Genomic DNA, 12,403 nt, shown 5'->3' with positions numbered 1-12,403 from the left:
ATTTGAAGGTGCCTTTGCCCTAGGGTGCCCAACAGTTAGCAACTTCAGCAGGCAAATTCCCAGAAAGAAGTGAGAAATTCCCACCCCCTAGCCTCCCTGAAAAGTCAGATTTTTAAAGTCTGCTTCTAGTTTGGCATTTAAAAGTTAGAGTAATCTGTTCTCGTGAATATTAATCTCAACTTTTGTAAAGATCTGTGGGATGCAGGCAGTCAAGGCATTTGGATACTCTAATGAAGAAGTTACTAGGGACCCAAAAGACAACCAGGAAGGAAAGTGCAGGAACATAAAGGAAAAGGTCTCTTTCAAATATGTGACTTACAGATTCCTCTGTATTGTAAAATATCTGTTATCAACCAACCTTTAAATCTTTACTTGGGTAGATTGTGCCAGTGTTATGCTCTTACAGAGGTTTACTGTGATTTTTTTATCTCACTGATTAGCCAAGAAAGTACAAACTCACAGACCAGCGCAAGGCATTGGAGCATGGACAAAACCCACTGCCTTTCTATGCAGTCCTCAATGTGAAAGAGGAGAAGTTTGGTACTTTCAAATTTAGAGGTAGGTGTTACTGGAGTTTCTTCTGATTCTGGGTATGGATTAAAGAGGATTTGGAGGGAGGTGTGTATGTAGGGAGAAAAAAAGGGGAATACATCAGTTACTTGCCCTCACTCAGTATACATCTTTTAATAAAATGTTTATCTTTTTTGCAAACTGCTTGGGTAGAAAGAGCACATCTGCTGGATAACGTCCTAAGCCATAAACAGGACATTAATTAAAAATCAGTGGTGAAGCCCTATTTTTGCAACAGGCACTGTGAATGAGTGTGGGCAAATCATCTGATCTTTTCCTACCGTGCCTATAAAATGGCTTTGTTGCTTCCTTAGTTTCTAGGGGTGCTGTGAAATGTAACTGTCATTCCTAAATATGATCGCTGATAAGGGTATGAAAACGGAGTGGAATATGATTGCTGTAATGGGTGTGATATGACATCCTTTGAATGGATACAGGCCAACAAAAGATGTTAAAAGCAGTAGATAATGGAAAGAAAAGCAATTAGTCCTTATGTTTATTTAGGTTTATAACTACTGCTCTACTGTAATGCCTGTGCAGGACAGCTTGAGCCAGGAAACTGCACATCCATGCCACACTGTAATTTCTGATGTTGATGTGTCTTCAGGCTGCTTTGTTATATCTTGTAGACTGGCAGTTTTGCGTTAATAGAGCTTTCGTGCCATTCACTCCTTGCAATTCACACCATTCTTGCATGATGTACAATTGATGCTCTTGATTTAGAGAGGCAAGTGCGACCCCAGAATCTTTATATAGAAATAGATATCTAAGCATTTGAACCTAATGTTAGAGCTTTTCTGAGTTGAAAAAGTGGGTTCCTTTTGGTTGCAAATAATCTCTCAGTTTGTATGGAAGTGGACGGTGCAGCTTGCAGTACAAATGTGCAGATAGTACAGAGCTGCTGAGACAAACAAGATCCTTGGGAAGGTTTTGGAGTTTTATTTTTACTGCAGCAAACCTGTCTCATGTAAATTCTTTGTAGAGTGGGCAGATTTCTCTCCTTATGAAGTAGCCATACCAAAATATGGAGTCTCCATTCCTTCAGAATATTTTGACAGCGAGTTCTTCATGGGAAGGAGAGTGAAGAAGCTGCCAGAATCTCGGATCTGCTATCTGGAAGGTGACATAGCAGTGCTATGTAGTTAATCACAGCAATGTAGAAAGTGTGATACTTGCAAGCCACAGGCACAACACTCCTTGCCAGCACTTCTGCTTTAGCACTTTAGCACTGCTTTAGCACTTTAAATCAATGGGCTTTTTACCCCTTTTGTATACTTCTGATCTTCATGTATCTTCTTTCCTCCTGTCCTCCCTTTTCACTTGGGTGGATTTGGGAAAGTTGCAGCATGGTTCCATGGTTTTATTGTGTAAACCAAACAAGATGGTGGAAGAGGCAAGTTGAGGAAATAATAAGCATTCCTTCCCTAATTAGTCTCCAACTCTTCGACTTCATAAACTATATTTCTGGACAAAACATTACTAGGGTAGAATTGGAAGGAGCTGAGAATAAAATATGTTATCTAGAACAAGCCACAAAGGCAGGAGCTACCTGAGCTTTGTGGCTTGAGGATGGTGTCACTAATCTTCTCTGCTCATAAGGATGAAGGAAGACCTTTTGACCTCCAACAAGTACTTTGACTGGCCATTTTGCCACCAAAGGTGAAGAAAGGGAAAAAGAAGCTAGTCAGAGGAACCCATCTGTCCCAGGCAGATTTTAAATCCATATTCATGTTTTAGCTTTGATACCAAAAACAAGGGTAGAGGATAAGACCCCCATATTTATTTCACTGTGGAGTCTGATAGCGATTCAATTTGTTCCTCGTGTAAGTATCTGGCACAGAGCTTAATGAGGAAGGATAGTTCTTTTCCAAAAGCAGAATCACAGGTGGAGCCAATTCTATTTTGAACCTGGACCAGCTGCACTCCACAGAAACAAAACATGCCTAGAAGGAAGAAAATTTGTCTTATATCAATTTAAATAATAAATCAGTTTAAAGAAGGCCTTTATGCTTATATGGCTTCACCATGCTTTCAAAGCCTACTTTCTCTCAGAGGTACACAGGAAACTTTCTACAACATCATTTGGGTGACTGATACATCTTATTTTGTTACTCTGTACTATGCAGTGAATGTTCTGTGTTTAGTTACCTCCTGAGAAAGAGCACTGAAGTGCTTACACCACAATGTTTGAACTCTCTGAGACCTGCTGCTTAAGTTGTGTCATGATGGGGTCAGGTTGGGTGGGCTAATAATATGTAGCAAGGATATTTGCAATAGTCCGTGGTTAACATGTGGTAGTGCAGTAATTTTCCCATGTGGTTTGACTTGCAGGTCTTTGGACAAACATCTTTACTAGGAATTTGCTGGATGGCTTGTACTGGTCCTCAAATTCAAATGAATTCTGGGAACGATGGTCCCAAGATATGGTAGATACAGGTAAGAGTTTCTAAAGTGTTGCCTCATTGTGGATCTTCCAGCATGATTTTAATCTGTATCAGGATTATTGCTATGTCCTTTTCTCTTCTCTCTTCTCTCTTTTCCCCAGAGGCATGCTTCATGTTAATACAAATGTTTTTCATTTAAAGTTTCCTCGTGGTCTGCTAAATGGCTCTGCTTGTTACTGCAAATGAGAAGCTTGGCTTTTACTTGTGGGCAAATGTACAAAGCCAATATGTTATTTGAAAGAGTAAAACGCAAACTGTGCCTGCTTTAAAGAAAACTAAATATCTCTTTGGTAAATGACATGGGTCATGTGCACATGTTTTCCAGCAGCCTGCAAGAAACAGGGATGAGAGTGACCCACAGGAAGACAACAAGGGCAGCTAGCCAGCAGAGGTGTCTGGCAGGGCAGATTGCTGTTGTTTTTTTCTCTATTTCATGATTTCTTCTCTATTTCAGAAAAACATTCTCCTGAGGAAGACGTTACTGTTATCGAGCCTCCATCTTGTTTGTCAGGAAAGTTGTATGAAATGTTTCAGGACATTATGACCAAGCGTCCACTACTGGGAAAGTCACATAACTTCCTGAGAGGCTTAGAGTTTCATAAGGATTATATCCATCAGAAAAAATTTATTGAATGGAAAGGTAACTGCAACAAAGAGTTAGCTGCACTGTGCAGGTAACATCTCAGATTTTGTTTTTTAGACTTTGGAAAACTCATATTTGTTTCAGGGTTTGGAAATTGGCTGAGTTGGATCTATGTTCACGGTATCTGTTTCTTTAGGGAAACAGGTTAAAATTAACTAGTCTATGGACTGCTCTTTCACTTCCAGACGATACCTGTAATTTGTGTCAAGAAATGCTTTTCTACAGAAAGTTTGTCACTCTGCATAGGTATAGTAGTCAAAAGATTTAGGAAGGGCAGAATCTTTTGAGGTCAAGAAACAAAGGTAACACCAGAAGCATAAAATAGCAGGTATTATATGGATCAGATGAAGGAAAGGACTAGTTGCAAGCATGTGGTTGTCCATATGTCTGGTGTTTCTGCCTGATAAATTATCCATCCAGAGACCTCTCTTTAACCCCTCAGAAACAGAAATACCAAAATCCAACTACAGAAAGTTAGTCACATAGGTTTAGACTTTAAATGTTAAAAAAACAGATACGTAGAGTTGATTTATAAATTGAAGAGCCATTTTCTATGACCTTTGATCTGTAGGTGGGCAGCAATAGTTATAACTCAAAACCTACGAAACAATCTGTGAAATGATAGCAAGGTGATGGAGCTGAGGTTTTCTGCATCAGAAACCTTCCTATAATCCCAGCATCTTAATTTATTCCATGAACAGGTAGCAATGTGGGAGTACCCCACATTATTGAGGTTAATCTTTCTTCAGCAAGAAAGTACACATTCTCTGCCTTCTCTGAGCCCTTCTCTTTGGCAAGTTGCATTTCTCTCCCCTTTTAGGCAAGTTACAATGTGTTTTGTCCCTTGCCCTTGCTACACAATTTGCTGACAATGGCCAGAGATGGTGGTGCATTTCTGTGGATTAAGGCAGAGCCCACAGTGTGCTATCTGCTTTTAAAGTGTTTAGTAAGCAAAATGTCTGTGTCCTAAAAGGGTCTGCACTAAGAAAACAAATGAAAGAAGGAGAAAAAACAAGTAGCATAAGAAGGGTGGGTGAGAGAAGGAGCAAGTAAGTAGCTTCAGAGGGTGGATGAAGGATGAAATTGTCAGTCAGTAAATGTTAAAAAACATAACTGTCCTTATATTTGCTGACAGTTTTGTAAAGACAAATGGGTAGAACCAGATTTCAAGGAGGATTTTGAGGAAGTGAGCATAAAAACACTAATGACTGTCTCAGGGTAGATATTCTACAATTAAAGTAAAATATGTGTAAAGCATGAAATCCAGAATGGGAAAAGGGAAACTGAAAGTCTGGAGTGGGAAAAATTATCAGGTTTTCCATTTTCTTTTTGTTGCCTGCATAATATCAAGCTAAACCCAGGTATGGATCCATTTTTAGGAGTAAGAGGAGATGCCAGGTCTGTGAGCAGAAATGAGTCCTGTGGTAGATGAAGTCTTGAGAACAGAGCTTTGTTTTAAAGGCTTCCCTGCAGCTCGGGTTATCTGACCTATTAAAACAAGAATTTCCATGCCTAATTTTCCTGATGAGAGATTGAAATAATAGTCTGGATTTAGTATAATGCCTTTGCAGTAGCATTCATGCTTCCAAGGGTATTTCTGAGACAGGATTTCTTTACAATCTCTATTTGGATGTGGGATGAAAGAGGGGATTCTCACAAGAAAAGTGTCTACTTGTAGTTCACATACACAGTCATGAATAAATGCTGCAAAGTTCCATCTCTGTGATAAGAAAACAGGGGTAATGGAATTTCATCTAAAAATGTTCACCAGGCCAAATAAAACTAAAAAGTATGCTCTGTTTCTTCTGTGAGGGACTGCAAGCAAATGTCTCTTTTTACAGTTGAATCTGTGAATTCTCAGCAGCCTTGAATGCTAAAATAAGCACATTTTGTAAAGACTTGACGGGAAGGGAATGGAAAAATTATGCATTATTACTTCAAGTTAGTGTGAAACATTCCAGGCTATGGAAGAAGCTAGATTTACTTTGCATGGTTTAAATAAACACTACAGAATGAGGCCAAGGAAGCAGAGCAATTGAATGAATTGAAATGCAGAAACTTAGCAACAGTATTTCTGTGATCAACAGTTGCTTAAAATGCCTAAACACAATGATTTGAGGCTCAAGTATTCTGCTGTGGGCTTTGCTGCCTCATTTTGTGAACTTGAGGAACATTCTCAAACCACTATTTTGATATTTAAAACCATGTCAAAATGTTCCATGGGAGTGAAAATGTACTAGAGGAAGAGTAGAGAACTTGCTGTCTACAGGGCAAGCTGGTGAGGTGGCTAGCAGAGAAGTAAGAATCTAGCTATCAGAAACTAGCTTTAGATTTCAACTTGCCAGTTGGTGTAATCCCCTTTTGGCATTAATATGAGGTTTAATTAATTCAAGCAGTATTTTAAGATGTTGGAAGGTGATGTTATATGCACGATGTGGTATTTTTTTAAAGCATGGCTAAGATAGTTTATATGACATCACTGAAAGCAAGCTGAAGTCAGACTTTTCAACCTGAGAGAGGGGTTGAAACCAAACCCTGAGAAGGCAAAAGCAAAAAAAGAGCAATGCAAAAGTGCAATGATGTATTGCATTTGTTAGTTGTGTTGCTACACTGTGAAGTTGTTTTTCTTGCTTGCATTTTTCCCAGTTCTTAGGGAAAAAAAAAAAAAATAAAATCTGTTGAAGTCTGTATTCTGTGAAAAATGACTCCCCAGAGCAGCTGTGAGTTCAATGGAGTCTCTGTCTCACCTGTCCTCTGTCTGGCTGCCCCGCAGCCTGCCTTTGTGAGTGTGCCTGGGAGAGTGTGGAAACAGGCCAGATGTGTCCAGATGTGCAGTTTGAAGGGCATGGTCCTGAGGCCGTGTTTGTGGGCTCATGTTGTGGAGGGAGGTGACCTCAGTCTGGAGGGTAACCAAGGAGCTGCCCTTAGCATATAGCACAGACAGAATTACTCACTTCTCCTTTCCTAAAAATGCACCACTAACTATATAAAATGTTTTTCAGACACTGTGCTGGATGGTTTCCCTAACAATCTGACACCGCTGCAGAAATATCTTTGTCTGATAGATGTTGGCTATTTCATCAACACCAGTGGTGCAGCACTTTTCAAGCCAGAGAGGAATGTAGATGTCATTATATCCCTTGATTATGGTTTGGGACATGTGTTCAAGGTGAGAAGATTAACTTACTCTGCTCTTTTCAGAGTAAAACTCTTCTTGTCTTATTAAAACTTTTAAATATGTGGATGTCTAAATCTTAATCATGTATCACCATACCTTGAAGGAGGAAAGAAACTTCCTTCAAGAATAGAACTATACAAACTGTTAGGCTCTTTTTTTCTGTAGGGGACTACAGCATCTACTTCCTAGAATCCACAGGGAATTGCAGTAATAATTGTTTGCTGGAGACATGCCTGTGACCCCTCCTGGTCTGTCATGATGAATTCTCAGTGTGACTTTGGGTCATTCACTTGGGCTTGTAAAAAACGTTACAGGGTGATAAGTGTCATTATCTGACTGATGTGTGGTGATCGAAAGTAAGGTTGTACTGTGGCTACTTTGGACTACACATTCATAGTGCTTTTACTGCACTACACATTTCATACTGTTTCTAGGGAATGAGTTAAGATGCCATTGTATTCCAGGATACCTGAGTAAACCTGATTCTTTTTTTAGAGCTTTAATTCCATGGCATTCTGTGTCCACAGCAATTAGAGATGACATACAAATATTGCAAGATACAAAATATCCCCTTCCCCAAAGTGGAGCTAAGTCCAGAAGAGGAGAAGAACCCAAAGGAATGTTATATATTTGCAGATGCAGAGGACCCCAGAGCACCTATAGTAATCCATTTTCCCTTGGTGAATGACACCTTTAAGGAATTCAAGGAGCCAGGTAAATGCAGTCAACAGAACGGTGCATTGTGCTCTTCCCCTGGTATGTATTACGTGTCCTCTGATGGCAGGCAGAAGAGCAGCCTCCATACTCCTGCTGGTTTTTCTCCACTTGAAAAGCATGGAAATACAGTCCTGGGCAACTCAGTGCCCCACTGCCTTCTCCAGCCCTGCCTGTGGCAGATGGCTCATGTCACTGTTCCTTGCAGCAGAGCTGCAGGTCTTCCTCACTTGTGCCTGATGCCATGTCCTACCAAAAGAGATGTGCAGAGTGCTGGAATTTTTCTGGCACTGGGAAGAGGGAGAGTAAAGAAAGGCCCAGAGAGCTGTGGGAACAGGGAGGTAAGGGCCTCCTGAAGGACCTGCCTGTGGGCTGGAAAGCAGCAGCAGGATCTGACCTTTGAGCCATTCAGCCCCAGAGTTGGCCCTGCATCCCTGCCTTCCCCAGGCAGGCTGCCTGTGGTGGAGAGGGAGCTGCTTGGGGCGTGCTCCTTCCAGCTTTACCCAAAATTCTATGGGGGCCCTTAGTGGGACCAGAGCAAAATGGAAGTCTCTGAGGGAACATTTGGGAAGAGTAGGAATAGCAGCAAAAAGTACTTTTCTGCTCTGATATTCAGTGATGCTCGGTGAATATGTACAGTAAGAGCTAAATCAAGAAAATCACATTTAGAAACTCAGCAGATGAAAAGAGGAGATATTCTGTAGAGGGAGCTAGGCTTGTTCATTGGAGGCTGGAAGTGGTCCAAATGGCAATGTGGGGTGAGATCCAACTGTTGAGCAATGGGTGGCAGGTAAAGCAGGTGAAGATTTTGGAATCTCTCTGAATGAAAGATAGGTGACGTGCTGCAGAGCAGCTGTTGCCAGTTCTCTGTGCTCCAGGCCCAAACTGGTGAGCTCTGACACTCACCTGCGTGTCTCTGAGCAGTTGCTGATTCATCCATCGAGCTGACAACCAGCAGCTGATGTGGGTGGTTGGAGGAGGGGGTCCTTGGCAACCTGCTTTCATAGATTTCAAGTTTAACAGTGGAGCTTTTTGTTTCTAGGGGGATGAGAGACATCTTGTGGAATGTGGGTAGTTATTTTTCTTGTTTTTAACTATTTAAATTCTAAAAGGACTCAGCCTGTGAGGTTCCCATTTGCAGTGCAGCAGTTACAGACTGTGCTTTGGTGTGCTTGAGGCAGATGCAGCTTTATCTGGATGTGGACAGCATAGATAATGCATCTTTCTGAGTATTGTGAGGCTCAGTGAAGCAACATTGGATATTTTTAATTCAGCCACTTCTAGTGGTAGCCTGTGAGTAGCACCCTGAGATCATTCTGTTCAGAAACCATTAGGTTAGACTAACACCTGCTGTGTCTCAAGCACAATTCTTGTGTCTTTTTTTCTGAGGTTCTGGTTGAAACCATAAGGAATATCTCAGCAGTCTGTTTGTAGCCCTGCTGATAGTCATCTCACATTATATGAGCATTTTGGGCATATTTGGTTCCGACTGCAAGGAGATAAGCAAAAAAACAGCAAAGAAATGAAGCAAAAAAATTTTGTAGAAACGTAAATATGAGACTGACGAAGTCCTTGGTGCAGGTAGTTAGGGGATCCTTTTAAGTAAAAGCATTGATGTAACAGGGAGTATGGATGTTGCCAATTCCAAGAGGCATAACCTGAGGCCAGGCTGGAGTTTGCTGAGAGTCTGATGCAGGATGCTCTGGTCCCTCTGCACTCTTCAGCAGGCAGTCCTGTGTGGTTAGCACCACAAGGTCTCCTTGTATGTCCACTCACTCTAGCTGGCAGATGTGCACTTGTCATCACTAATCCAGGGGCAATCATGGATTTTGAAAAGTGTTCCAGGTGTGTGTCTTGGTCTGAGAATCAGACTTAAAGAGTTTGGGAATGGATGTGGACCCATGGGCATGCTGCCTAGGAATGATGTCTGCAGGGGCAGGACAAGGACAAATGTAAGAATTTGTGCCAGCTCTGCTGAAGGATTTCCAGGTCTGAGCTTTAGCAGGAGGGGAAGGAGGAGTAACTGGGAAAATTGGCCAGAAATGGCTCTTTCAAGCTGTGGAGTGGGTTTGAAGTATTTCCTGGGGGCTGTTTTTAACAGTGGGTCCTGCCAAGTAGATCAGTCCCCTACAATACTGTGTGATAGTACCCCAGATTCATCTCACTGTGGTGGCTTTTGTCTTTCTCTGCAGGGGTGAAGCGTGATCACTCGGAGATGGAAGAAGGCAAAGTAAATCTGGAGAACAACTGCTCACCATACTACCTCATTAGGCTAATTTACTCCTCTGAAAATTTTGATAAACTTGTGAACCTGAGCAAATACAACATCCTCAATAACAAAGACCTGCTCCTCCAGGCGATCAGGAGTGCTGTAGAACGAAGGAGAAGCAGAAGGACTGGGAATTTCTCCAGCTACTCTGGATACCCCTAAGCTGGGTTTTTGCACTGTTCCCCACTGAAGGCTATGGCAGCACATTGCAACACATCACAGTCACGTTGCAACATATCACAGTGTTCATCATTTGCAGAAAACTGACAAAACCTGTACATTTCTCACCTTGCCGTGTTCAAGCTCCCAGCTTTCAGAAGAGTTTATTTAATCTCCTTCCCCCACATTTTCAGCCACAAGAGTCTCACAATGTGGTCTTACTTGTTAAGAAATTAGGGTCTTGGTTAGCAGAGATGTCCCAGGATCTCCTTAATGTTACAGTATATGGTGGTGGTGATAGTTCTTTGTACGAGCCTGTTCCTTCAACCCTGAGCCCATTGTCGGTGTCCTTTCAATACTTGATTACAGATCAAGTCCTGGCCATTTGCATTCAGTGATGTCCAGATTTTCAGATAGGCTGAGCAACTAGAATTTGCACTGAATTGGTGGGCTCAGCTTTGAAGTCAGGCATATATATGTGAAAAGCAGCCAAACTGCAGTGTGGACAATTGCACTCTGTCTGGCCTGTTCCCCTTGCTGATGTAGAAGTTACTCCTTTTTTCCATTCCCCCACAAGACTTTGGCACAGAAATGCTGCTCCAGACTACCACCAAGGGGGTGGTTACATTTCAAAAGAGAGGGCAGTAGCAGCAGTGAGTGAGCACAGTTCTTTCAAGCACTGGCTGCAGGAAAAGTTCTACATAAAGCACATGTGATTGTATTGATTTATATCAGCAGTGCCTTTATGGATTAAAATGTCAAGAGCCTGAAACAAGTTTTTCATAGCAGAAGCTTGAGAGGAATAATTGCATTAGACTCGAGTAAATTTAATTTAGTGATCATGACTGAGACATAAGCTGGTTCTCCTTCCAGGTGTAAACTTAATGTAGAACAACATAACTCACTAACAGAGTGCAGAGCCGTTGTATTTTCACACACAAAAGATTTTTCCCTTTATAGTCTTCTATCTCTAACATCACAGGCAAAATATTTTTAATAGGTGCTATATAAAATAGAGCATAAATTTAAAAAAATAGGACACACATTTTCCTCCTTGCTGGTGGAAAATATTTGGAAAATGACACCTGGTTTTCATTTGCTTTGGAATGCAGTGAGAGACTTTGCCTTGAGCTAGAAGCTTGGAACATCTTTACAGCCCTCCACTGAATTAAAAAGATCATAGGGAAGGATGCCGAGCAATATAAAACAGAGTGTCACAGAAGTCAGAGAAGTTTGCAGACTTCCTCACACTGAAGGATTTGGACCTCCTTCTGGATTATTTTTTCCAAACATAGCATATTCATCAGGACTTCCAAGGAAAATCTTACATATTTCTTCTGTGTTGGAAATTCACTTGAGATCTAGAATTAGTTGTACTTGAAATCCAAAATCAGACAAAGAACAAGAAAGAGGGGTCTGTCTTTTTGGTATACACAGACAATATTGAAACTCAAAGGGAGAGCATGAACAAAAGACTTGATTGCCTGAAGCCTGCATCTACTAAATGCTGCTTCTGCTGCAATGGCAATGGCTAAGGCTCAGCAATTCATGTACAATGCTTATTTGCTGAGGTAAGGAGCACCATCCAGAACTGAGGAGTCTTAACAGCTGGAATGCAGCTGTACCTAAGGATTCAGATTATGAGAAGTTAAAAACTAATCAGATACTAGCTGCAAGACAAAACATAAAGAGCCATTTTGAGTTGGGAGTTGATCCAGCTGGATCTGTTACCTTTGCACAGGAGAGCAGCATGTCCTGGCACAGCACTGTGTGGCACCTACAAGCCCATGTGGCTCTGTGCACACACATGCAAAGGGTGTACAGCATTTCCATGCTCCTCTGGTTGGTCCTAGAAAGCTCTGCTGCTGCAAAAAGATATGGCTGTTGTGTCCATGGGCTACAGAGAACAATCTGTAACCCTTGTGAACCTTGGCAGCATGTACACAGCAGCAAGGCAGCTCAGCCACACTGAGAAAATTTGGGCTTTCAAAATGCTCCACAGGATAATAATTGGGGCATGTTTGGTGCCTTCATAGTGCTGCTAATACAAACAGAAAGGCCCAGTAAAATGTGAAGGAGCCACAAAACCACAAGTTTTTCAGGTAACCCACAGCTGGTGGGGAATTACTGTTCTGAGGGATTGTTAAATCCCTGTTACAAAGGGAGGGTGGGAGGGAGGGAGCTGTGGGTGGGGAAGGTGGTGTGACTCTGCTGGGAGAACTGTCCAGAGGTTTTGCCAACACTTAAAATAAGGCTGGGAACTGCTGTCTAATCTTGCAGCCAGAGGCACAGACAGGCATGTGCCCCTTCATTTCCTTGGTGCCCCATGTGGTACCTCTGTAGCCTTAAATAATAATAGCTTTTTCAAGTATATTTTTGCATTTCAGAGCCTGAAATTATGTGAGGGCTGTATCATTGCCCATCAG

General features: G+C 41.7%; 1 protein-coding gene across 1 annotated transcript in view; it reads left to right on the top strand.

Annotated features, from left to right (window-relative positions):
• The window catches only part of LOC128789420 (cytosolic phospholipase A2 beta-like), a 29,142-nt gene extending 17,010 nt beyond the window's left edge, over window positions 1-12,132 (top strand). The window contains exons 15-21 of the mRNA XM_053945400.1: window positions 441-558; window positions 1,553-1,690; window positions 2,902-3,006; window positions 3,469-3,654; window positions 6,660-6,826; window positions 7,363-7,549; window positions 9,742-12,132. Of these exons, the coding sequence (XP_053801375.1) occupies window positions 441-558; window positions 1,553-1,690; window positions 2,902-3,006; window positions 3,469-3,654; window positions 6,660-6,826; window positions 7,363-7,549; window positions 9,742-9,980 (1,140 nt within the window). The 3' untranslated portion in view covers window positions 9,981-12,132. The remainder of the gene's footprint in view (window positions 1-440; window positions 559-1,552; window positions 1,691-2,901; window positions 3,007-3,468; window positions 3,655-6,659; window positions 6,827-7,362; window positions 7,550-9,741) is intronic.
• Window positions 12,133-12,403: the final 271 nt, after the last annotated feature.

The sequence above is a fragment of the Vidua chalybeata genome, chromosome 6, assembly GCF_026979565.1.
Source record: "Vidua chalybeata isolate OUT-0048 chromosome 6, bVidCha1 merged haplotype, whole genome shotgun sequence".
Classification (NCBI taxonomy): domain Eukaryota; kingdom Metazoa; phylum Chordata; class Aves; order Passeriformes; family Viduidae; genus Vidua; species Vidua chalybeata.
Note: the sequence above shows the minus strand (reverse complement) of the source record. Positions and strands in the feature narration are given on the sequence as shown.